This window comes from Paramormyrops kingsleyae, chromosome 2 (assembly GCF_048594095.1).
Source record: "Paramormyrops kingsleyae isolate MSU_618 chromosome 2, PKINGS_0.4, whole genome shotgun sequence".
Classification (NCBI taxonomy): domain Eukaryota; kingdom Metazoa; phylum Chordata; class Actinopteri; order Osteoglossiformes; family Mormyridae; genus Paramormyrops; species Paramormyrops kingsleyae.
Genome location: NC_132798.1, coordinates 30,460,288 through 30,488,270, shown reverse-complemented (window position 1 = coordinate 30,488,270; position 27,983 = coordinate 30,460,288). Strand labels below are relative to the sequence as shown.

At 39.4% G+C, this 27,983-nt stretch overlaps 1 protein-coding gene across 1 annotated transcript; it reads right to left on the bottom strand.

Moving 5' to 3' along the window:
- Positions 1-53: 53 nt before the first annotated feature.
- epg5 (ectopic P-granules autophagy protein 5 homolog (C. elegans)) lies at positions 54-27,154 on the bottom strand. The gene is made up of 45 exons (XM_023820729.2): positions 26,998-27,154; positions 25,653-25,808; positions 24,519-25,490; positions 23,929-24,172; positions 23,615-23,751; positions 22,406-22,513; positions 21,294-21,367; positions 21,034-21,154; positions 20,746-20,860; positions 20,397-20,547; positions 20,148-20,303; positions 18,681-18,835; positions 18,437-18,591; positions 18,093-18,233; positions 17,430-17,591; positions 16,518-16,640; positions 15,924-16,186; positions 15,622-15,762; positions 15,316-15,460; positions 14,628-14,825; positions 14,429-14,539; positions 14,232-14,354; positions 13,937-14,103; positions 13,388-13,609; positions 12,316-12,439; positions 12,080-12,227; positions 11,123-11,294; positions 9,934-10,096; positions 9,669-9,811; positions 9,368-9,524; positions 9,084-9,278; positions 7,764-7,977; positions 6,218-6,354; positions 5,490-5,697; positions 5,304-5,379; positions 5,100-5,200; positions 4,814-4,989; positions 4,479-4,664; positions 4,135-4,338; positions 3,848-3,992; positions 2,236-2,478; positions 1,740-1,959; positions 1,156-1,362; positions 893-1,007; positions 54-613 (listed from the first exon to the last, which is right to left on the bottom strand). Exons 2-45 carry the CDS (start codon positions 25,707-25,709, stop codon positions 428-430), a joined length of 7,761 nt encoding a protein of 2,586 aa, XP_023676497.2. The 5' UTR covers positions 25,710-25,808; positions 26,998-27,154; the 3' UTR covers positions 54-427.
- Positions 27,155-27,983: the final 829 nt, after the last annotated feature.

Genomic DNA, 27,983 nt, shown 5'->3' with positions numbered 1-27,983 from the left:
CCAAACTAAAATTAGATGAGCATTATGCAACAAATACATCTACTTTAACAAGATCAATTTTCAATAGGAGTTATTACAAGTTTTAATGTACATTTCCATCAGTATCCATCAAACGAATGCAACAAATTTTCTCTGCATTTCTAAATACACATAAATAGATCCACAATAGTACACAAAAGCAGTTTCATACAATCTTTATAGTCTGACACAGCCATCACATTTTCAACAACTTGATGTAGACAGATGATTTGAGAGAGAATCACATGTAAAAATCAACAAGACCCACAAACACGTGAAGCCTTGTATCAGAATCACACAACGTTGAAAACCCTGTTTTTGCATTCAGCGTGGGGAATGGAAATTGCCATTATCACAGGCTAATATGTTATTTTGGCATTCAGAGCACAATCAGACACTTGGGATAGTCTCAGTCTCGCAGAATGTCCAGGAAGTGGATATCGACGTACAGCGAGTTAATAAGGAGGGCAAACAAGTGGCTCCAGTCTTGCAGACAGTGTCCTCGATACTTAATAAACTGACATGTCTGATCTAAAGTCAGCTTGAATTCAGAATACTGCTTACTTTCAGACATGGACTCCAAGGCTGCCAGTGCCTGAAGGAAAACACACAAAAAATATTTAACATACAATCAGTCAATCCATCCACCCACCCATCCATCCATCCATCCATCCACTTATCCTGCTAAGAGTGGTGGTGGGTCCAGTTTGCACAGGGCACAAGGCTGGGGTACATCCTAGACATAAGTCCAGTAATCATACAAAATATGTCCTAGAAATATGCACCTCTCTATTAAACTAAACTGTATTTTAAGATACTGTATGTACAACATAGAAACATTAGAACCTTTAAACCAATGAGTGAGCGAGCTGACCTGCTGAGCTTTGGCAGACATTTCGAGGTCCATTTCAGGAGTGATGCGCACCTGGCTGTCTGAAGACACCTGGCTCAGCAGGAAAGCAGACATGCTGCGAGCCACGACCCGGAACCTGAAAGTCAAGATCACAAATGCACGGTCTAATGAAAGTACCAAGTACCACACTAATCAGGATATACAGGTGGAATTATATATAAAAAAAAAAAAACAGTATTAGAGGAAATGACATTCCAAATCCTCTTACAAATCCCCTTACGTACCTGCTAGAGAGTGGGGACTTTCTACCCAGACCGATAGCCCCCAACAAACCCGAGCTGAGCCGTTCATCGCTCAGCTGGGTCATTCTGTTTTGCAGGCTAAGCAGGAGGGATTCCAGGCATAGCGTCTGGACCTTATCCAGCTGCAGCAGAGTTAACTGAAGGGCCTTGTGCCACCACAAAAACAACTTTGCCTCATCAGCAGGACCACTGAAAAGTAATGCAAGACAAATTTTCACACAGTCCAAATTGCTGTGATGATACCTGAAGATATGTAAATTTAGTTCATCCTTAAAATGTCTTTAAGCTTCAAAGAAAATATCATATAGGTGCCTTTGGATACAGACTTACAACAAGGGTTATTCATGAATTTCCCTTTTATTAGCCAGGTTAATCTAGATTTTCTTGGTCAGATTGAATTAACTACCTTTAATGCTAATCATTCACTCAGGTATCATAACTAGTGACTACAAATTGGCACTGTACAGTAATGAGATGTTCCAGTCATTAAGGACCATTTGCTTTAGTTTAGGCAAATACTAAATATGTATTAAAATTCATTTTAATGACAAATGACTGGAAATCACCTGGGAAAGACCTCGTTGATCCATGTGTTGAGCAATGCCAAAGTCTTTTGCTCATTGGAAAATGTTTGTTCAAGGTTAAGCTTCTGCAGAATGTAGACAAAGAGGGTGAGGAAGCTACCCATTGCCAGGCTTTCCTTGATAAACTCCTTCACAGTCAGTTCAGGGACCTTCATGGAGGCCAGAATGGGCCCCCAACCAGAGAAATGATTTGTTGGACCCACTAGTCAAAAACAAAAAGAAACAGGCTATTTTTGCTTTCATTTAAAGGCTTATCATACACAATAATATACTGAACATTCATGTATTGAAGAACCATAAAACTAATCACTACAGCTGTCAGGGCACTTAAATTTTCACTGTACTGCCAGTCTATAGTCTAGGGCAGTAGCACCTAGACACCGGCTATGTGAATTAAAAGCTAAAATAATTTAACTGCTAAAATCAGATGCAGTATAGTGTTTCCCAAAGGAATTATACCAAACTATCCTTTACTTACTGTCAGCAAAATAGGCCAAAATGCAGGTCTCAGTCGTGTGAGTCATGTGCCGCACAGAAGCCAGAGAATAGCAAGAAGCCGTGAGTAGTGCCAGTGCAAGGTGGGAGTTGGCCCGTTTCACCACCCAACTGTGCACTCTGGCTGCCAGAACCTCTGCTGTAGATATGTCTGTGCTGTTCAACAGTGTCAGCAGCTCTGCAAACAAGCTGGATATGGCCATGTGTCTTTGCTGCAGATCAGTCTCTGAAAGGGAGACCATAACCATGGATTGCTTACTGTCCCAATTCCCATCCCCCCACCAATTTGGAATAATCAGCTACCCTATTGTACACCAGCTCCTCAACACAATAGGATAAGAGCAGTATTTATCTTTGTATCAACCATACCAGTGTGCCAGCAAAGAGGTCTATTTGTTGTTTCATCACCATACACCAATGAGCCAAAACATCCCCCCATCCCCATGTGATGTGAGTAATCTCAACTATTTTGTAAAAACAGTGCATGTCAAGGTCTGGAATATATTAGATGGTAAGCCAACATTCAGTATTCATAGTCAACGTGTTGAACACAGAAGAAATGGTCAATGATAAAGATCTGAGTGACTTTGATAAGGGCTAAATTGTTGTGGCCTGACATCTAGGTCAAAGGTTTGTGGGCTGCTCAAAGTCAACTATGGTGAGACTATACAGAGAGTGGTCAGAGAAAGGAAAAGCCAATAGTCCACCAACAGGATGCTGGAGGCCAAGATTCGAAAGCTAACCTTTCTGATACAAACCAACAGAAGGGCCGCAATGGCACAAATTGCGGACAATTTTAATCATGGTCATGGGAGAAATGTCTTACAACACACAGTGTATCAAGCCTTGCGAAGTATATGGTGCTATGTAACTGTGGATCAGGCTTGTTGGCCCAACGCATCCCATAGATGCTTGACATGTACCCAGCCATCCAAATGATGCAACAGAAAATAGCATACATCTGCCTATTGCGCCAAGATCCAGTTCCGATGCTTTCATGTCCATTGCAGGTGCTTTCAGGGGTTGGCATGGGCACTCTGACTGGCCTGCAGCTAAGCAGCCCCATGCGCAGCAAGGTTTGATGCACTGTGTGTCGTAACACATTATTAACATGACCATCATTAAAACTATCTATCATTTGTCCCCTTCTGTTGGTGCGTACCAAGCCTCATTCACATCATGCATTGAGTCTTGGCTGCAACCTTGTTGGCAAATAGTGGTTTTTCTCTCACAGCACTCTCAGCAGGTACTCACCACGGCTGACCATGAGCACCCCACAAGCCTTGCAGTTCGCAGACACTGCTCAGTAGTCTGCTCATAATGTTTTCAAAGTCATTCAGATCATTACCCATGCCCATTTCTTCTACATTCAACATGTCGACTACGAGTATGGAATGTTAGCTCACTATCTAATAAATCCTAGTCCTTGACCCACACCATTTGTGGGTTGTACCATTGGTGTGTTGTTCCTAAATTATATTAAAATGACTGAACTTTGAAAGTGCAATTCCATGAAATAAGAAAGTGTATTACTCTAATTTGAACTTTTCGTTTGCAAAGCAAGTCAAAACCGAAAGAGCCTATACAAATCTTACCTGGTGGACTGAAGAGCACAATGCACTCTAAAAGCTTTTCAAATTCCTGCTCCATAGAAATAAGACTGACTTTTCCATTCTGATCCAAAGAAATCAAAAACTTTACCATCAGACGAATGTAGGATTGGCACTTCATGGTGATGTCCTAACAAGACAACAGAATATCCAACTGAACGTTACTTCTAGGAAGAACAACCTACTTCAGCAGCATTCTGCATAAACAGGGAGATCTGAACAACTCATAAGATCTAGTCATTGTACAATTCAACTTGCAGGTGCCTGCATACCTTGTACTGTGACCCATTAGACCCAAAACCTGCCGCCATCTGAAGCAAACTGAAAATCTGCTTTGAGGAGTCATTCTTGCTCAGGATGAGTGTTGGTGAATAATGTGTATCAACATAGCCAATTACATTCTGGTAGGAGGATAAATCCACAAAGTACCAGGGGAAGAAGCTGGACTGCCCCAGCAGATTCAAGAGTGGGGATTCCTAAAATGGAAAAAAAAACAAAACAAATATAGTATTACAATATGTACACACACAAAATGAATTCGGGGAAATCAACATTTAGTGTGCAAGATAAAATCTTTGTATACAGTTCTGATAAAGAGCTTAATGAAGTAGCTTACAGGTGTGAGAAGCAGGTGTTCCTCTTTGGCCAAGAAGACCATCATATAAAAGAGGTATATGACCATAGACTGGTCTGCAGGGCTGGGCTGGGGACCCAAGGCATCCTTCAGCACACTGACCCAGTTGACCTCACAGAGCACCTCACCAAGGAAGAGAAAGCAGCTTTTCGGACTACCCCTTTCCACCTACATGACATATAGCAAACAAGAACTGAATTTTGACTATTACAACAATAATGTAACAATAATTTAGGAATAAAATGACAATAACATACAATGGAGAAATCACCATAAAAATGATAAAATGATGAGTAAGATATCATAGGTTCTCTCACATTGAAGAATTTGTTCATAAGGGTCTGATCAGGGTAAAGCTCCTTCCAAGGTAAGCTCCTGTATGTGGAGTGGTAAGTGGACAGAAGATACTCTGGAGTCTTGGGAGCAGTGCAGTTATCACAGTAGTGGATGAGATGAAGCCACAGGGAATCCCTGTGATTGGACTGTAGCAGGCCTGCGTCACAGCAAGGTAACGGGAAATCATGTTTATGATATTGTCTTATTCTGATCATCATTTTGAAATATCATGCAGATTGTCAGGTTAGTTATTTGTGCTTGTCGTACTTTTAAATTTCTCATGTAAGGAGCAAGTAAGCTGGGTGTACAGGTCTACCAGTTGGGCTGCTGTATTGTTGTCTGTCTCCAGCCAGGGGAAACAGCGCTGTCTACAGGGAATAGCATGCAGAGCACATCAGAGTTAGGTACATCTTACTTACACCTCTCAACAAAATGCAATGTCTGAAAATCTAAAATTTAAACAGATTATACCCAGCATCACTTGACTCTTCAACTAGAATCCAGGGCTTGAAAAGGGCTTGGATTTTTGAGTCCAGGTCTAAAAGAACTGAAAGAAAATGTTTTTAAAAGTGGGTAAGGTACATAGCTAAGGTACTTGATCAATATATTAGAACAATTAAAAGTGAAATACGAACGACTTGTTTATTCCTACTGTACCTTTAAGAACGGTGCTGCTGCCAGGAGGCTCCTTAGCACATTCTATCACTTTCATGTCTACGATGTAGTTCACTAAATATGCCAAGAATATCTTGATTTCCCCAATGTAAGGACTCCATTTACAGTAAAGGCCAAAACTATGGAAATCTGGGTTAGACATGCGGAGCTTCGTGAGGAAACTGGACAGCCACTCAATTGTCTCATCAACCTGAATATAAAAAGATGAAGCAGATACATAGACACATTCAACATTTTGTGCTGATAAAGATTTTCAGGAGACAGTGAATATTCAGATATCATTATACATATATTATTCTACATATTCACTTATCTTGCTTTTCTTATTTACATAAATATAAAGGTATTTGCCCACATGGTAAGAGCATATTAACTAAGAAAAAACGCATTTTCAGGGGCATCCCAGCCATTCTATGTATTTGTTGCATTTCACCAACAATTTACTTAATTCATTACTTAAGTAACTGGATGAGGTAATGATTAGTCAAATTGAGAATGTCAGTGGTCAAGTCAACATATTAACACAGAGATTGGACAGTTATTGCACATACTGGGGTGACAGTAGGAAAAAATACGAAATCACAAAACTGGCATACCTTATCGGGTACAATATAGTTTAACACCAACGTAAAGGTAAAAAATTTTAGCAGCCTAAGACTTTTGCGCAATGCTGTACATTCATCAAGGGCCGTCAGTGTATGTGTATTTACCTGCTGAGGGGAGAGCGAGATGGAATCCAAAGCCAGAGCAGACCTTAAGATTGTTGGTGCCTTCATCTTGGGAGAACATCCAAGAACTTGAAGAAAGCTTCTCCAACACTCTGGACTAAGAAGCTGTTCAGAGCAGCCTGTGAGCCAGAGTCTTAGGTAAGAGCCAGGAACACCTCTTTTATACTAAAAACCTTATTTTGTATGATTCTAAGATACTTTAACAAGGTGAAATTTTAGTCAATATACACTATATTGCCAAAAGTATCAGGCACCTGCTTTTACACACACATGAACTTTAATGACATCCCACTCTTAATACATAGGCTTTAATATGCAGTTGGCTTGCAGTTTCCACTTTAATTCATCCCAAAGGTGTTCTATCGTGTTCAGGTCAAGAATCTGTGCAGGCCAGTGAAGTTCCTCCACACCAGACTCGCTCATCCATGTCCTTATGGACCTTGCTTTGTAGACTGGTGTGCAGTCATGTTAGAACAGGAAGGGGCCATCCCCAAACTGGTCCCATAAAGTTGAGAGCATGAAATTGTCCAAAATGGCTTTGAATGCTGCACCATTAAGAGTTCCTTTCACTGGAACTAAGAGGCCTAGCCCAACCCCTGAAAAACAACCCCACACCATAATCCCCCCTCCACCAAACTTTACACCTGGTACAATGCACTGTACCATTCTCCTGGCAACCGCCAAACCCAGACTCATCCATCAGATTGCCAGACAGAGAAGAGTGATTCGTCACTCCAGAGAACACGTCTCCACTGCTCTAGAGTCCAGTGGCGGAGTGCTTTATACAACTGCATCCGACGCTTTGCATTGCACTTGGTAATGTAAGGTTTGGATGCAGCTGCTCAGCCATGGAAACCCATTCCATGAAGTTCTCTACGCACTGTTCTTGAGCTAATCTGAAGGCCACACGTTTAGAGGTTTGTAGCTATTGACTCTGCAGACAGTTGGCGACTTCTGTACTTTGTGCGCCTCAGCATGCATTGTCCCCTCGCTGTGATTTTACGTGGCCTACCACTTCGTGGCTGAGTTGCTGTTGTTCCCAATTGCTTCCACTTTGTTATAATACCATTAACAGTTGACTGTGGAATAGTTAGTAGCAAGGAAATTTCACCAATGGAGTCATTGCATAGGTGGCATCCTATCACTGCACCACACTTGAATTCACTGAGCTCCTGAGCACGACCCATTCTTTCACAAATGTTTGTAGAAACAGTCTGCATGCCTAGGTGCTTGATTTTATATACCTGTGATCATGGAAGTAACTGGGAGACTGGAAGACATAAGGAATGTCTCAATACTTTTGGCAATATAGTGTAGTTTATGTCTGAAATTATTTGTGGAATATAGCTGTACAAACCACAAATATCCCATTCCAAATGTGTCATATCATGCAGGTTTATCCACATCTGATGTAAAAGTAAAATCCGTAAAATCTAAATGGATACAAAGGGCTGATATGTATAAATATCTAAAATTAACAAATGATAAATACTGGATGTTTTGGAAGAAATGCAGACAGCCATCTTACTTTGTATTAGAAGGCGCAGACAGTCACTGTAGTGATCTGGGAACTGGTAGCAGAGTAGCTGTGCCCAGTGCTTACAGAACAGGTTGAAGGGCATGAGGACCTCAGATTCAGGCTCCATTCCACAGAAAGACAGAGCCAAATGTACATGCTCTACCAGGCGGCTACGGTCACTGAACGATGGCTGGGCTGCGGTGAACCACTGGCTCATGTCGAACTGTCCACAGGGGAGAAAAAAAGCTACAGATCATAATTACTCTGGTGGAATACTGCAAAACACATTAACATACCTGCCCAAAAATAAGGAAAGTTCTATTTCACTGTTTTTTAAAAAAACTTTGATAGTATTACCGTTACCTTTAATTTAGAGATAGTTTAGCATTTCAATTAAGTTTATTTGCTACAATTTAGAAACACTAGAATCATTTACCAATGTTTTTTTAACTATTCAGAAATAAAGACACATTCTGTATATACAGTGCATATAGAAAGTCCACATACTGTTTAAAAATGGGGACATGTTAGGGCAAACATAAAGTATAAAATAAAAATACATGTATGTATCGTAAAAGGTTGCTCAAATTTTCAATGATAATTAAAGACAGATATATAGCAGTATATACCAGAGCAGCAAAATAGCCTTTTGTATGAATTACTGCCAATAGCTCTTTTGCAAAAAACAGGAATATCTGCCTTATTCTTCTTACAAAACACCCCATAAAATAATGCAATCTCCGCCAAATATTATAGTATTAATGGAGTTCTGTGGGTAATTCTTCAGATAATAAAACCTTTTCCCAAACATGGCTACAGAATTCTAATGGTGCTGTTTTCCCCAAAGATTAAATGAGTCTCAGTTTGACCTCAGATTTGTGCTTTCAGAGCTGTTAATGGAACATATCTTGAACAAGTTGTTTTTAATGTGCAATTCCTCTGGTAGAATGAGCTATCCAATACAATCCGGTCTGGGGAGTCTCTCAAAAAATCTCATCCCCTATCCCTCACTGCTGTATTGTTTCGGACCTTTTTATTGATTTGGTTTTACTAAACACCCAGTAGCACCCCACTTCAGAATATCACACGTAGAGTCTTGCGGAAGATGTTTATTCATAAAGTCTTTCTGAAATCTGGTTCTAAGCAGTGTTTTTGCAGCTCTTATTCCAAAGTGCTTGACCAGCTGTATGCTTATCATCTGTTGTTTCCCTCACTTGTACATTGTGTTGGATAAAAACAACAGGCAAATCAATGTAGGCTTTCTATATGCACCACGTTTATCTTGACAAGACGTTACTACTACAAGAAACACAATCAAATTCGGTGAACCTTAGTGAGTAGCATGAAGGTGATATCTCCACTGTCAGTGTGAAGAGCTCCCACAACTTCCCCATACATGTCCACCAGCTCCCCCGGGGACGCGTTGGGGGTGAAGTAAGGCGACAGCAGGGTACAGAGGTGCCGGTTTAACAGAATGGTCTTTAGTAAGCGCCTGCATTCTGACTGGACACCTTGAACGAAAACCTGGTGTGAGGTGAATAAAAACAAGTGAAAGCTTGTGAAATATGCAAAGTGTGAGATTTATATATTAATAATGTATGTAATACTTTTACCTGTCCCAGGACCTCAATGCAGGAGGAGAAGAACTGGCGCGTGGGGGGGTACCGCTGGGTGTCCTCACAGACAAAGGACACCAAATGGTAGAAGGCTGCGACCCCCACATTCCGTATGGCAGAGGTGGGCATCGCTTTGAAGCCATTGACAAGAGCCCTACGTGAATAAACACAGCAGAACACATGTTTCTTCTAAGCATAAGTGCTGCTTTCCTATTACATGCTTTCTGAATTTCTTCCAACGAAATATAGTGAATAATTCAAAAGTGTTAAACGGGATAGAAGAGGCGAAGGTTCTGACGTGATGAAGCGCTCCACATGCACTGCAGCCTCCGCCACACACTGGGGGGGGCGCTTGGTGGCTTCTGTCTGCAGCTGTCTGACGTCACTGTTGAGGGACTGAATCTGATTATGCACTGGTTCCGACTTGCGCATGACCTCAAACTGCATAAACAAAGGTCAAAACAGGTATCAGTAAACAACAATGCTTGATACAGACATTTTCAAACTTGTGTTTTTTTCCACAAAAATTAGAGTCGGTGGAGCTGTGAAAGAACAAAGCCCACCATGGCTGTGATGAGGGCTGGGCCCTGACAGGGACGGCCCCCACTGCCCTTGCACTCCAACCGCATGCTGATCTTCTCCTCGTGGTTACTGTGTAGCTGGGGAAGACTTTCCAAGAGCTCACTGTGCAGAGCTACCTGCTGGGTTTCACGCAGCACCGCCAGTCTAAATGATAAGGACAATAACCACAACCACATTGAATTTCATATGCTGTTATTCCTATAGCATTCTTACATATATACAGTATATGCAGTACCGTCTTAGGCAGTCTAAGAAAATTATGTTTAAATGACCTTCATGTTGGTGTAAAAATATGCCATTATGCCTGTCAAAGTGTAGCCATCTGCTAAAATCACCCCATTATTTGCAGCACCCACTCAGTACACCCATGTATCTTCTGACTTGGCCATTAGCACACTTATAGAGCTAGGCAATATCTTATTGACTTTTTAAACTAATTAAATTGATAAGTTAAGGGAGATGGTGATGAAATACATGGAACGGCTGGGGTGCCCCTGAGGAGAAGTTTGGGAACTGAATCGGTGTTCATCTAGCAGTCCAACTAGATATCAGTAACTTTTTGGAAAACAGAAAGATTCTTACTAGATTTTATTGTCTTACTCTTAATTTCCATATGGTCTAATGTTAAATTGTGGTTTTTGCTCTGACGCAAAGTGCATTACTACTCAAATAAATAGCTTTAAACATTTCTATGGGCCGCCTGAGACTGCACAGTACTGTATGATTATTTTTACATTGTGTTTTGTCATTTGTCTACACCTGGAACTTTTCAACATTTTATGTACCTAAAAAAACTACTTTTCCTTGACATATTGCAAACAATTGTGAATGCATCTATGCTTTTCCTTCATCATACTTCCCTGTCGGACCAGTGGCAGCTGCAGAATATTTTGATTGAGGTTTTAGCACACCCTACGTTGAATATCATTTTATACATTACAGTTCTAATACGATACAATATGCTCTCTATACTACTTTCTTTAGAGACAGACACTGCTTTCAGAATCTAGACCACTCTTCACATTTTCACATAATAGCATTTAGTAAAAGGTCAGTGCAGTTATATAAAAATGACTAAAATAACATGGCCCTCATTTTCATTTGGGGAAAACATAAAATCAGAATGCATATGAAACAGAAATGGAAGTGTGCAAATTACTAAATTCTTACTTTGCTTGGTGCTGTAGTTTCTTAAGGTCTTCTTGGAGCAACTTGGAGGACAAAATGTCATCAGAAAGGCAGCAATGTGCAATGTCTGGAACCGGGGGCCTCATTGATACCAGTTCGAGGGCAGGCTGGGGTCGCACATGCTTTCTCAGGTTCATCAGGATGCGCTCTTGTGCTTTAAACATGTACAAAACTTTATAGAGCACGGACTTCATAATCAATCAACATCATTTTGTTATTTTTCTACCACTGTACATGCATTATATAGATATAAAAAACTATAGGTATTGTACAAGAAACTCCATTATAAATAAAGTACATATTTGTTAACAGTAGCTGACCTCATAAGGCACAGCCGATAAAATCCCAAAAATATAATTTACATCAACAGATCAAGTGGGATTTTCCAAAAGGTTCCTTTCTGAAATACATAAATGTGTTTGCCTTTTGAAGTTAAATCAATGAGCATCTCCCCCAAATAAATGAGCAGGCAACCTGAGAAAACTATATACTACAATGTGAGATCTAGATAATGATAGTTAATTCAGTTAATTAGTCCTCAATACCATTCCTATCAAAAGTAAGCTCTGAAAGATGGATACATGTGTATATTGTCCATTGAAATCTTCATTTATATAGTTCCAACAGACCATGGTGACAAATTTTTTTAGTAAATATAGCTGACAACGATAAATGGTTGTGGAATTTGTACAATTAAGATGGGCAGGAGGTACACTGGAGATGTAACTTGGGGAATGGTCTTGCACCATTAATTGTAGCCATTTTTGAGTAGAATTAGCTTTTTTTGAAGAGCCTAAATAACAGTGGATGAAAAATTCTCTGAATTTTGTGTGCTCAAGATGCTATACCGAATGCCAGAAGGGAGCAGGGAAACAAGAGATGGTGCAAGATTACTGGCAATTAACTTAAAACAAAATTAAATAAACAAACAATGCATACCAGCTTGAGGACTGAAGAAATCTGTGAAAATAGAGTTGCTATTGTTCTGCAAGAGTGATGGTTCTGCCCTGACTTTTTTGCAAAGCTGCGCCGCTTCCCTAACTTCATGCTGAACACGTTCCATATCTACAAACTCCATCCAGAGCTCCTGAAACAAAACCGCACAAGGGACGGTGAATTTTAATAAAAAATATTGAAGTTTGAGGAGACTTTGCTGAGTTAGTATAGGAACTGACCTGCTGATTGTGCATGATTTTGGCCAACCTGTGTGGATCGTGCTGTTTGGGTAATGAAGGCAAATATACTTCCTGTAGTTGAAGATTTTCATCTTCTAACCAAACCATAAACACACTGAAAAGGCTGAATAAGAAGAAAAAGAGAAAAAAGATCATTTCTAATACAGAGAACATTTTCAGGAAAAACGTTACTGAATGGGACAAAAACATTTTAGCTTGAAACTAGATAAGGGTGAAATATTATCTGGAACTCTATAGTCATCCATCCATTTTAAATAACCAATAAATATTGATTAATAAGTTGCTGTGAGTTTGGTGGTTATGACAGGAAGCACGGGTCATGAGATGGGAGTCAGTTTGTGGCAGGACATGGATTCACATAATGAGAAAGGCCAATTCACGTAACTGTTTTATTATACCAAAGTCCACACACCTATCATATCACTACGCAGAAGATATGAACATGAGACCCCGGGACTCCTTTTGCACGGTGATACAATTGGTGTGTGGAGTTTGGCAGAATAAAATAGTTCCTACATTAAACTGCTCTCTACAAAGTATGTGGATCATCTTCAATAACCCAGACATGATTTCTGCTGTTAAATTTCTCAAATGTATTTTTTACGCATTTTAATCACCACAGAAAGAACACCATTAAGTCCTAATATATTAGACAATCCCCAAAACCTCTACAGTTGATATCTCCAAAACTAAGTAACTCCCAGCAGAACAACCTAGATGGATAAATAGCACTAGAGCCCCTCAAAAATATACCTTTTCAGTTTTGGGGTGAACCGCCCTTTTAAGGAAATTTCCATAAAATAAACCTAATCATTCCAAATTTTCTACACTTATTGTTGCCTCACAGCTTTGAGGTAAGGAATCTGAAGCCTAGTAAGGGCACAAGGCCCCACCATGGTCCTGACCAGGAACATACAAAAAATGGATGGTTAGGCAATGGATGATTAACCAATGGAGGTAATAAAGACGATAAGAACAGAAACAACGGCTATCTGGAAAAATGCCAGGAAAACAAGCAAACAACTGAGGAAGTCATGCAGCTCGTGCCTACCGAACTAATTCAGTGTGTAGTTCAGGGGAGGTAATATATTGCGGACATGGATATAGCAAGGTAGGGTCTTCTTCACTGGTGGCTGGTGGTATTTTTAGGGCCTTGCTAGCAGCATGGTGGAAATCTGACACCTGGATGAGTCTTTGCTTCAGCTCTTTAAGAAGAGCAGTATGTGCTGAACTCTGAAAGAAACGTCTTCCAATGCAACCTTTGGTTTCCAACCTGGGGACACATGACACAACAAATTACAGCATATTATAAAATAAAGTGATATAAAAAAAAGTAGCAGACAATGTTACCTAAAAACAGATTTCTCTTTGCAATGTCAAAAGTCATTCTTTTTAAAGGCATACAATGATAAATAAATGGATCATGTTTTTGAACAAACAAGGTGGCATGCAGAAAACTAAGACAGCATTCAAAACCACAACCTTGAAGCTGTGGGACAACACCAAGGAGTCACATTAGGGTTTTTTCTCCAAGATGTGAGATCCTCCTTAAATTATATTCATTTGTATATACGTATGTTTTGGTCCTACAAGTGAATACCCAAACTCAGGTCCTGGCTGGTGTAGGTACAGCTGCAGGAACCTCTGCCACACTAGTGGGAGCAGTGGATGGTCAGCTGAGGTGGCTAAGGCTTGATGTGTCCATCGGTACACCATCATCCTTTCCATGGAAGGCACCACAGGAAGTTTCAGGCGAGCTTGAGCTTTCTTTCAACAAAACAGAATGGAACACATTGACAGAGTATATTCAATATTTCACATGTACAAAAATCTACAAAATTCAGGGATAATGCACACAAAATTGACTTTCTTCCATACCATGTGATCTATAGTACCTTGAGAGCCTGCTCAGGAGAGATGGTGGGGTTTGACAGCAACTCGTGTTCTACGCAGAGTCGCAGCTGAGAATCCTCTTCAAAGATAGCCTCCATGTTCAAGGTCAACCAGGCAAACCACACCTGGCAAAACATAAATCTTAAGGGAACTAACAGGGACAGCCATAATATAAGACATTGACTGTTCAGTTCCTTACCTCATCTGTGAGTGCATGTCCTTCAATGAAGGAGGGTGTGACATTTCCAGCCACAAACCAGCTCACAAGGGAGGACCACAAACCTCGGTCTCCATGGAAGCCTAAGAGCCTCTTTACACAGCAAAAACCAAATGCAACATTTGTATTTTTTCTATATGACATAATAAACAAAACAATACAGAAGTCTTAAAAGTAATACCTTATGCTGCTGGTACAGAACTTTCTGTATACACTCTTCCTGTTTGTGCAAAACAGCAGCCTGACACAGATTGTCCATAAGAAAGAGAATAGGCTTTTCTCTGTGCCAAAAATCCTGACCAGTCAACATCTGGACCCAGAATTCCAGCACTGCAGCTGGCCCAACTCGACCAGCCTTACAACTCTCAGAGACATGAGCCTAGAGAACAAAACATTCCTTATTCACTACTACAAAATCAAAACTATGAGTATATCTGTCTTCTTTCATAATCATTTTATATACAAATGCTCCTCACTTTATGATGGTGCATTATTTATTATTTTATTTATGACTTACAATATTTTGACTTTACAATGGTGCATGGTGATGGCATTCAGTAGTCATTAAACTTTGAATTTTGATCTGTTCCCGGACTAGTGAAACTCCATACTTAATGCTGATGCCAGGTGAAGGCAGTAACCACTCAGCCCCGCTTCAAGTCTCTATAGTGATTGCGAGTGTTTAACAACATTTAATGACAGGATTCATGTATTTACTTACAAATTACTGGTATTTAGTTAGTCACAGTATTTGGTTATTTACTTATTCAGTGAAAGTAGTTATGTATTTATCATATTCATGATCGACTTACAATGGGCTCATTATTACATCTGTATTAGCTAATGGAAGTCATGCACTGGGCGACTACCTGTATAATGCTGTTAAGGAGTTTGATGTTTTCTCCATAGGATGACTTTGTGAGATGCTGAGCCACCTTCTGAGTGACTTGCTGGGCCATTCCCTGTGGAGTACCACTTTCCAGTTGGAGGAACAGCCGAATACACCTCAGGAATCTGACAGGCATACAGCACAATTGTACTCAGATATACAGTCTCGAAAAAAGCTGCAAGCTTAACACAAACGAAGAACATTTCAAAGTCAGAAACTGTTTGTCCCAAAATTAGTTAAGTTACTTAAAGCTTGTATAATAAACCATAGTAAAAATGTTCTTAACTGTTCATTTTTGAGCAGGTAGAATGGGTAGGAGTACGCCAGAGGAAGAAAGTTCTCCAGAATCTGCAGCACAGCTCTGAGCTGCCGGGAGCTTACCAGCGTCCACAGTAAGTCAAGACCCTCACTGCAGAATTTCTCCAAGCTGTATAGGCATACATATTGACATATTGGCATACATATTGACTTACTCACAGATTTTACAAATGACACTTCTACGTACCACAAAATAGTGACAGCATGATAGACTTTCCAGATAATCTGTTAAAAACATTTTAATATAATAGACAATAATGATTTTAGAACCTGTGTCCAATGGTGGTTACAGAAATGGCTAGAAAGCAGCCAATTGGGAGTCCGGTCTTCACTGCTTTGAGTACAGGGTACATTATGGGTGAATCAGAGAGCTGTGGGATCAGGGTGCTGCTAGGGGACGCTGGGGTCCATGTGTCCTTGGGGCAGCGCTCAGTCATATGGAGCTTCAGACGCAGCACTAAGTCCCAAGCCCAATTACTGAAAGAGGCTTCGGGGGTGCAGCCCAGGCGGACAACGTTGGCGAGGTAAGATACCTAGACACAAGGAGACAACAAAACTATGCTGAGCGCAGCACCTGTTACAAACAGCAGACAACGCATTCATTCATATCGATTCATGCAGTCAAAGGAACCCTGTTTTGACATGTACTTCACTTTAAACAATAGTGTCTGCTTTAGAAAAGAAATGCAAACATGAATCATATGAACCTATACAAATTCTAAGTACTCATAATTCTTACAAATTAAGAAACATAATACTTAACTTTCAACTCAATTTTCACTCATTCTAAAATACATTTATCATAATACAATTTATGTAACTTTGAAAACTGATAATGAAAATACAACATAATGACACACAAACCTGCTTGATGCCTTCAGAGACAATCCCTTCATAGGGTTTATCAGTGAGATGTTTCTGATAGGCCTCAACCACCAGCAATGACACCTCAGTGTGTAAGGCAGGTTCCAAGGCTAGGAAGCCATCCTACCAAGACCACGCATTACATTAAGAGAAAGCAGGGCTGTCACTATCAACTGTATCAATATTTGAGTAATCTACCAATTAATGATGATTCATCAAGTAATCATTCATAATATAATATAATATACATTCTGATTGGTGCGCACTCAGTCACCCATACGGAAGATTTAGGCACTCCAATCCACTTAAGTTGCTTGTTTTTGGACAGTGGAAGGGAACCGAAGGATCCGCCAAACAGCCGTGCACACACAGGGTGAACATGCAACCTATAGAAACCCAAAGAGGCGGTGTGCCAAGACAGGGCTACCCAGTGTGCCCCCAGTGTGCCACTGTGCCACCCTGACAGGCTTGCATGATGTGTGATGTTAAAATTCACATGGCATTTTATGCACTTACATCTGTCGCATTGCGATAATCTGCTGGGTTCAAAACATCACTAAATTGCGCTAAAACAGTATTGGTTGAGTCAAAACAATACATGGGTGTGTTGGACAGCTGATGCAAATACTGTCGTTTTAAAAGAGGTATTGAAATGGCTAAGCTAACACACTTTGACAATTATAATATCATATTTTTACACCAACCTGAAGAATCGTTTAAACATAATAACACTTTTGCAAGGTACTGTATGTTTGTCTGTGCACTATGGTCTCAATGCTATATGTACCAAAATGTCCCCCTGCAATCAAGTCCATCTTAATCTTTACCTTAATGTCAATGAAATGTGTTTAGGTGAATTATATAATAGAATTTATTAACACCGACATACACAAAAGGGTTCATCAACCTCACCTGACTGAAACTCCAGTTGAGTCTTTCAAGAATGATGCATGCAAGCTTGTTCTCCACAGTTATGAGGCTGTAGTCCAGGAGCCAGCTGTGAAGGATCCTCATGTCATAAGTTGCAGGCTTCCATAAGTGGAGGGGCAGCTCTTTGAACAGATACAAAGACACCTGTTTGCAGAATATAGCAGAGATGGGTTTAGGACTCAATTAACGAAAAACAAAATGCTAATAGGCTTGGTTAGATTAAACTATGTTTTTTTTTTTGCTTAGACCACCTGTATTTATTGCATTTCTCACTTTGTGTATATTATTTTGGGCAGGAAATCTGGCAGGGTTGCTATGGATACTCCCCTCCCCCAACAAAGAACATAATCACCACAGAAAGTCTATGTTGTGTTTCACTGCTTCAGTGTTTTGCACATTGATGTTGTTGTACTTACTGTTTGTTGAACTATGTTATGTAATTTAACTTATAACCTATTTTTGTTTGCACTACATTGCATTTCACTACTGCCATTTTTGCGAAGTAGTAAGGTAACTTGTCTAAAGATTATTCTTGTACCTTGTCTGCATTATGTTTGTCTCTTTTATAGCACTGCATTTATGGACCGTTATGGTTAAGTCCTATACATAGCACATATGGGTAGAACAGTGTGAAAGCAGACCCACCATGCCCACTCTGTCAATGGTCTCCTGGAGTCGTTCCAACAGCACAGAGATAATGTGAGGGTGAGATGTGGCTATCGAGGACAGCAGCTCACGTCCAACCTTGGAGAAATTCTCTCTTGTGGTCATACTGACATATGACACCTTGAGGAAATAAAAGCAAATCATTTTCTCAATTCACAATGAAAACTGTAATGTTAGCACCTGAAGCTCAAGAGCACATCTATAAGCTAAAAAGTGTTATGTCTATATAACTCAAAACAGACTGCAAATATTTACAACAACTTGAAGTCAACTAGCAACCACAATAGACTTACTTGGATAACAGAGTTAGTATATTAACAAACCTGATATATTTTTAGCACTACAGTGCTGACAAACTCAGGATCTACGCTGCTGTGATTGGGTTCAGCCATGCGTGCGAGCGTGGTCAGCAGACATATCCCATCAGAGCTGTTCATCTCTGACAGCCAGCACTCAAACTTGTCCTGGTTCTCAGATTCTGAAAGGATAGGGATATTCTTTTTTTTTAACAATTTGTCAAATCAACTTAAAATTCCTCGTTTATTTGTGTACCTAAAATGACATTACCTGTAACTTTGGTACAAGGGCCGATGCTTAGGTTTGAACAAAGCCCTTCCAGATCTTCAGTCTCCGCACGCTGCATGATGTGGTAGATTTTCCAAAGCATGGCACTAGAGAGAGTCCCATAGGGCATCCCTGACATAAACAGCCAGATTCCCAGTCTGTCAAAAACATAAAACAAGACGCAAAACAAATTCATTCACATACACGCTTTTAGTATCTTATCAGCACTTTCCAATATTAGATATTAGTAGTACAGCTCCCTTCCATCGAGGCCTCCCAGTATAAGCAATGACTGACATAATCCTGCCCAAAATTAGTTACACACTATACAGAACTCCATAATTCTTCAGAATTCTTTTTTTAAATTTTTTAATGCTGTCACAGAAACTATATAGAGTGGGACCCCTGTATCCACTGATTTAGTTATCCATGGTTTGCCACAGTCTAAATTTAAAAATCCAGAAATACACATTTCATAAGTTTCAGACCGCGCCAAGCGAATACAGACTGTTACATGGTGAAATCCACCAACTTATCATTAAATGTATATGATACAATTTTTTTATTTGTAAAATGTGTCACAATAAAATTTTTCATTGTTTCTTCATCCTTTGAGGGGTATAAAAACATGTTTTTCATTATTCTATTATCCCTTGATAAATTATATTTCTCGTTGTGCTATTGTCTCTTGGGAATTAGGCTAAAACATCCAAAATGCTTCCATTTCAGTAAGAGTACAGTACTGTATAATAATGTACAATGTATTTAATGTTGGTAATGTATTATTTTGCTTAATTTCACAGATAAACTTTACGATATGTATGTACAAGAACATCAAGTATATATTTGGATCTGCAGATTTGGTGTTATTTACAGTCTCAGTCATCCACAGTAGTTCTTGGAATGCATCGCCTGTGGATACAAGGAGACTACTTTATACTTATTTATACCACACTGTATGTACCACAGTACAAACTGCCCCTGATTTATGACTGGGCTCCAGTCTGACATGGGCTCCAGTCAGTTGAAATGGACAAATGTTAGAATACAATAACCTTGCGGGTGTGACAGAGACTGGGAGATAACCATGAGGATGGGATAGTCACTCTACCAATAGAGAACAGTACTTTCCAGCAGCAACTATAGTACGACAGACAGCATATACTAGGTAGCTTAGCGTTGCTGGGCGCATGGCAGTCCAGAGTTTATTTTTACATACGTTTACTTAGTTTTTTTTTTTTTTATTTATAAACTTTGGTTGCATGTGTGAATTTTTGTCGCATAGGTTGTAAGTCGGGAACAGCACTGTGCAATGACAGTAACACTGGATTTAATAAAATATATTCATATTATTACATATTATTAACTGATGCAGTTGTCTTTCACTTTCACTGGATTTTCAGGCTGTTAAACTCATTCAAATTATGCAGATGCCAAAACATTCTATACTTTGGTACACTAGACACTCACCTCTTGGCCCTTAAGACATGCAGCACAGCCCTAAAGAAGAGCAGGTCAAACTCCTCTTGCAGTTTATCCATGGACTGCAGCAGCACCACGGATGTGGTGGCACCTTGTAAGCTCTTGTACTGAGCCCAGTGGTCACTGACATAGCAAAGAGCCAACCTGCCACAGGAGAATAAAGAGGCCCTGCTTTATGCTTTATGGATGATAAAAAACAGGTATCCCATGTCTATTGAATTCTCCATAATGAAATACCTGATCGTATATCCAATGCGCTTCACGAATCTCCTGTAGCGAGCTCTATTATATGTCTGCAAGCCAAAAGCCAGAACCTCCAAAAGGCATGAGGTGAAATCAAAGACTTTCATAATCTCCTGCCTGGTTTTAGCCTTGGGGCCATATTCACCTAACCAGAAAAGGCAAAAGAATTTACCATGTATACAATAAAATGTGGATGAATTGCCAATCTATTAATACAATAACAGGATGATCACAACCACAGGTGCTGCTTCATATAAAATGTTTTTTCCTTAACATTCAAACAGCCAACATCATACCTGCCAACAAAATACTTTAATTTATACCATAATGCCATATTGGGTACCTTTCACTGTGAGTCCTAATAAATTCTTGAAAAGCTCATCAAAAGGAAACTGAGAAAAAAAGGAAAGAAGGTCATCCTCTGACAAAAGCAGCCAGCTTGTTTCAGGGTCTTCTTCCTGTGAAAACGGTAATTGCTTAGGTCAAATGTTCAGTAATATATGAGCTTTATTAATCAATTATTCGAAAGTAACATTAATAATTATCATTCTAAAAACTATACAAAGAAATCATGCTAGCTATGCATAAACATTCATTACAATATCAACTTTAGAACAATATCACTGCTTACCTCCTCTCCACCCTCATCTACCAGGGTCCAATTTCCTGATCCTGGTCCTCGATCAGAATTGCTGCTGGAGCTGGTCTTGCTATCACAGTTCCTCAGATGACACAGAAAATCAGCTCGGTTCCTATGATACACACATTTGGAATCAGGGTGGGAAAGCCATCTACTTGTACATAATACTCTATAATGGCATTACAATGCAGTATGTTAGCAAATTCATAATTCTCTGTCAAGCACAAAACAACAGTTAACATGCTCTTTACCTTACTGGTGACATGAGTATAGCCAGGGCCTGCATAAAGTGATTCATTCCAGATGGATCATCCAGCACTTTCACCTGAAAAACAACATTTGTTTAAAAGAGCTGAACTACTGCTATAATGTATTGTTGACCACAATATTTTATTACAAAAACCTTTTACTGTGTTTTGTCAGACTGTGTAATCATTTCAACAAAAGCTTCTGAAAAAAATGCCATGAGTCACAATGAGATTATTAAAATGAGGCTACAGCCTTTTTTATGATGCTACATTCAGACATATTTTAAATCACTGTTTCTCAGCTGGTGGGTCACGGGACCAGTGGATCGTGGAGTGTGTGGGTCATGCAGTACCAGTCCTTGTCAACGTGGTGCCCTAGATGATCATCACCGCCAATGGAAACTGGCTGGAAAGTTGGCACCCCCTCAGAAGTTGGTGCCCTAGGCAGGTGCCTATGTTGCGTATAGAACTGACTGGCCCTGGGATCATGGTAAAATTTCCCCAGTGGCATGGGTGTCAAGTCTCACACACCCCCCCCCACCACCACCACCACTTACCAAGGTCAAGTAAGACTCAGTTTTCACCAAATTTTACAGTTTCTGTCATCCATTACTCTGTTTTCGCTGCAGCTAGGTTGACATGTCTCAGTCAGCAAATTTTACCGTGAGCACCCCTCGCTTTAAAAGTTACACAATTTAGGTTGTGAAACCCTGGGTGCTGAGGCTAAAACAGCTGAGAATCACATGTTCACTGGTAAATGGAAATTTCGCAATTGTTCTGTTTCTCCAATTTCATTTGATAAAAGTTCCTTTTTAAAAATAAGCATAAATATTGATCTAAGAATAAAGCAACCCTATTACGTTTAAGGACTTAAAGAAAAAACTCTACATAAATCCTTAAAAAGCATCATTGCACCATTGGGAATGAAGAATTTTTTTAAATGGCCTTATCAATATGTCCTCATCATTAGGTCTGATCACTCGGGACGATAGCCCCAATGCCAATCTTCCTTCAGAAAAAAATTAAGTCAATCCCCAAGTAAACATGATTTAGCCCCAGGTCTTTTCAATAGCTGAAAATGCCCCCGTCCTACTCCAAAAGACAGCATGACTTACCTGGAGGAAAGACACTGCCCATTCTCCAACTCCAGAGGGGCAGCAGAGAAGATGATTAAGCAGATACAGGTGGTCCTCAGATGAGCCAACACGATGTAAGACCGATACCTACCAGAGTGCATTCAATACAGGATAGTTAGCTGGATGCAAACAAATATTTGTCCTTCACAAATATTTGTCATAATTTCAATTCAGGCTATGCATTTAAGTGTGCTTTCCTTTCCTTGAGAGTTCAGCCCCCGTCCTAGTACAGAAACCTTTAAAGTCCAGGAAACACTCTTTTTTTAGAGCCATTAATTTCACCTGCCCCTTATTACTAATAACATAAAACTGGCTTCTGCTTTTTCTCTTGGCCAAACCACACACCCAATCCTAAACGTGTTCCAGGTACCCAAGACATGTATAGTAGCCCTTCCAAAACCTGATGCTCATTGTGTTCTCCTGTGTTTCCTTTGTTTTCCACACCTGTATCCAAACAGACTGTCCATTCCATCCTGCCATCCTTGTATCACAATACTGTAAGGCTTGGCCTGGACACTCAACTATGCTGAAACTACACTCTTAATTAGCCAGCCAATAACCAACACCCACAGTTAAGCCCCTATGGGTCGTATTTTACTTTTGCCCATGCAACCTCAGAACAGCCCAGTCCTTGATCTATAAATTGGCCGATGTTATACATCCATGTTCACTCACACCCCACCTTCTGTTATATATAGTCTGATACAAAAAGAATATGTATTAAACATATCAAACAATTTATCAATTAAACCTACACCAGTCACTGTGAAGGCTTTACTATTTTCCACACATTCAGTATGATATACTTAAACTAGGATGAACTATAATTTTCAAAATTACGCTGGATTTTAGTACTGCTGTCCACTAACCACAAACTTACTTTATGTATTTCTTCCCAAAATAACAGAGGCTCTTTGTATTCAGATGTAATCAATGTGGGAGAAAAGTGTCTGTTCTAGAAGGTCTTCTATGGTGTCACTAACTTTTCGTCAGCATGAAGACTTCTGCTCTACATTCAACTAGCTTATTCTCCTAATTTTCCAACGGCAGAATTTTAGATAAAAAATATATAACGACATACCAAAGTTAGACTCACTTGACTGCAAAGAGTATTTGTGAGATCAAGCAATCATAGGCAACCATAACTTGCACAATATCCATAACATAAAACAGGGTCCGGTTAGGTACCAATTTCCGGAGCCACATGTGGACGTCATCCTGGAACTGTTTGTCCTCAAGGATTCTGCGAGTGAAGCTGAAGAGTATGCTGATGCATGTCTTAAGCGGCTGTAAACTAGAAGGCTGGGCCATCAAGTCTGGGCAATCTGTCAAAATGTCAGTCATGCTCAGCATTGGATATAAAGCGAACAGTAGAGTATAACTTTATGTCACATTAAAATATTATGGCAAATTGCTCCAGTGCAATTGATATACAGAACAAGTGCATGGACCACATAGCTAAACCTGTTAAAGAAAAAAAAAGACACAAGGTGCGCACTCACCAGTAACAGATTCGTCGACAACTACGCTCATGGTTACTGGATTTTTTCTGAGCATATAGTAAAGGTAAGAGTCCACCTGAAGGTGTGATAGCATGGTTGTGTAGATATGCATTGCAACTGTTTGGTGCACCAGGTCTATCTTGGTTTTAAACTGATGTTGCAATTCTGCCAACACGGTTTCATTCAGCACAGCCTGCTGGAATCTGTGGTATCCACAAACCTTGGTCTGGTCTGCACAGACACCCTGTCAGACACAGAGATGGAAACTTAGGATTTGGACTGAAGAAAAAATTTAAAAAATATTATTTACTTATTTAAATCAGAATTTATTCCAATCAGTTTATCAAAAGCAAGATACAAGGTCAACATTATCAACAACGTGTCTAAATTAACATTTGTTATAAAACAATTGTCACATACTGATAGCACTACAATGCAGTCATGTGACAATACAGTATATGGTGACTGAATTTCAGAAAATGTATATATTTTTGTTTTCCTAATACTAACATACTAGTTAATTACAAAAAGCATTTCCACTCTTTTCAAAGGCAAGTAATATAATGAGATGCTGAGATCCTAGTTCTCACCTGTAGCGTGAGCTGTTCATCTCTGAAACTCCATAGCCGATTCTGAGTGCTCTTGCACTCCGAGTTGGCAGCCTGGAGCTTAGCTTGGGACTGGCTCAGCTGGTGACAAGACCGCCAATACTGCTGAAGCAACTCATGCAACTCGTGCCCCTCTTGGTGGGCTATGACATCAAATTCAGCTGCATGGACCTCAACGTTCTTAAGCAAAGATGCAGGATCCCACATTTTCAACTGCTCTCCTCTTAATTCTTGTGGATCTGAGTACAGCTCTGATAGTTCTGGGTATATCTTCTGAACCTTTCCCAGTTCCATCTTTATAGAATGTACTGGCACTAGACTGGAAACTGATGATTCTTCATCTGCCAAGGAAAGCACAGCTGGGGCTTTTTCCTCAAGGCTACACAATACTTTAGACATCTTGTCCTGAACGTTTGATGTTTCATTCAATTCAGAACCAATGGGATTCTGATCCTTCACTGAAAACAACTGGGGTTCTATTATCTGTGCAGTGAGAGTGGCATTACTTTGAGGATACAAGATTGGAATACTGTTTGCCAGTGGGCTTAATCTATAATCCAAAGCTTTTTTGTCACAAGTCAGTTCAGTCAAGTTGTGATGAATCTTGAGCAAATCATTGTCAAACTGGAAGTCTCCTGTGCTGTCCTTAGACTGCTTTGCATCCATTTTGTTGATACAATCCCATGTTATCTCATTTTCCACATTTTCTACACTTGTAAATTGGTCTTGCTCCTTTTGTGTATGTGCAGTACATTCTGGATGCTTCTGCTCTGCGGCTGGATGTTCAGTAGAGAGGTTCAGGGTACTGGGCTGAGAGGTGGTCATCTGTCTAAATGTAGGATCCAACGACTCAACATCTTCGTGTAAAGACAGAAGAGGCTTATCCTTTTCACAATGTATAGGACCATGCCTCCCTGCTTGGTTTATACCTTCAGATCGTTCCTGCTTTTTACCCTTAACATAAAATTAAAATGTGTACAATTATTAGAATCAATATGTACAAAAAAGGTTTTTGGTCTTTTTGTCCAAACACTAAACAGTTTCCTTAATGAAAAAAAAGATAATAATTTGCACACAAAGAAACAAACAGCACACAAGCATTAGTTTGGTTTTTACCTGAGACTTCCCAGTTTGCTTAGTCTTCTTTTTTTTTGGTCTCACAGCTTCAGCCATCGCTGTTATTCTAAGGACAGCTCCCACTTCAACATTTCAAACAATTGCTTTGCTATTGGATAGTTTCACCATTTCACACTCACCACTATTCACACTTATCTGTTATGAACAAAACAGCATAAAAACTATTAGATTACATATAACTGCATATGAAAAGCATCACGCTTCATATTGGAAGACATCAGACAGATCTTCAAGAAGAAATTGATATCAAACATTACATCAGCTTTGCCCTGCAGTCATCCAGCCTTTTTCATACATGGGAACAGGGCAATTTTACCGAGAACGTGCAACTGAATGATTATAAAATTACTTTTTCAAAATTAAGTTACATTATACTTTAAACTGTACATCCTAAGCAATTATGAGACTTACATGCTTCACTATACAACAGAAACTAACGCACTGAATTATGAGACGCACATGCTTCACTATACAACAGAAACTAACACATTGGGGGTATTCCACAAAGCAAGATTTCCCAGTTAGCTGGATAACTTAGCCAAACATGAAAACTGTCCAATAGGAGGAGAGGAAAGTGACATTCCTATTGGACAATCCTTACATTTGGCTTAAGTTATCTGACTAATGAAAAATTCCTGCTTTGTGGAATGCCCCCATTGTCATGCAATTTATACACAGTTATGGCGATAATAAATGCTGTATTCCCCTGTACGTGTTAATTTCAGATTCATAAATACTCAAGCGAGAATGGCTTGACTACAGTAAACAGCAAACATGTCATGTAATAAAATGTCACGTAACTGTAGTGGCACAAATTATGCAAATGTCAGGCATTCGTCTGACACAGGACGTACAGTTTACTGTCAGTATGTAGCGTAAGGTCAGCGTTTACATGTCCATTAAAGTAAAAGCTATTACGTGAAATCGTTGTGTTTAATAAATACCACAACATAATAACGAAACATATCCGACTAAATACCTACAGTATAAGCACATATGTTTTTCTGCCAAAGAAAAAATAAAGTTGGCAGATTTCAGTTTTAAGATAATAAATATTAATACAAGCTTGGTTAAAACAGTATCGGCCTTACAATAACAATAAATGCATGTTTGGCGATGAAAATTACTTAAAATAATTAAACAAGAGGATTTTCGTGACAACTAATTTGACAACTGGCGTGCCATTATCGTAATGCAGTTAGCTACCAAGCTACCAGGCGTGATTATTCATAACATAGTTCTGCGGCTAAATATACAGCTAAGGAGCCGTATTATAAACGCGCGTTGACAAACGCATATTATAAATAGCTATCAGTTGTCATACCGAAAGTAAGTGCGCTTGTTGTTGACTTCAGTCTTCATTATTCGATACATAAACATAAAGCAGTCACTCGCAATTTCGTGTTTGTTGTCTTCCGGAGAGCGACGGCTCACGTCACGAAATCGTGTTCGGCGATTGCGCAGAACGCAGCGCGATCATTCAGCAAAACTCAGCCCAATACTAGACACATACCCTTCTATAATAAAAATAACAACGTGCTGCGCAATGGGTTGCCGCCCCTTCACGGGTTATTCCCTATCGTGATAGGCTCCACCCAAAAAATGGATGAATAATAATAATAATAATAATAATAAGAAGAAGAATTTATAAGAAGAATTAAGTTACCTAGCTATAATCAGCACCCCGTAACCATAACCTAAAGTTCATAAAAAAAATCAATTTATCAAATGAATGACGTTTCCCCATATATTTTGTGTTAACTTATATTTTTCTACCTGGCTTATAATTTTTGCCTGCTTTATTTAAAACAGCCTACTAAAAGTATAGATATATCTATAACCATTTAATTCACAATAAAACCATCGAAGATAAATCTAGTGTAAATGGTGAGAAGTTATTATATATACTTAGCACATGCTTTTGCTCATAGTAACAGGAAGGAAGGTCAGCGAGTCCCTGGAGCAACTGTTTGCAGGTTTTGTATTGAATGCGTTGAATATTTGGCCTCCTATGAGTAAGTATAATTCCTGCGTTGGTGACAGAATAAATTAAGCTAAAATATGGATAAAAATGCTTATACGTCTTACTTATACATATTACAGTTATCACAATATTCAAAACTGCTCAATCTATGAAGAACTATATTCTGACTTTTACATTACATCACATTTAATTATTTTCTTATTCTACTGGAGCATTCTCTTAAATCTTTTCCAATCAGAATTTTTTTGCAGAGTTTAAAACATTTTGGTATTTGTTTTTCATAAATATTACCATTTACGTATTTTATGCTCTAACTTCGTTCAAAG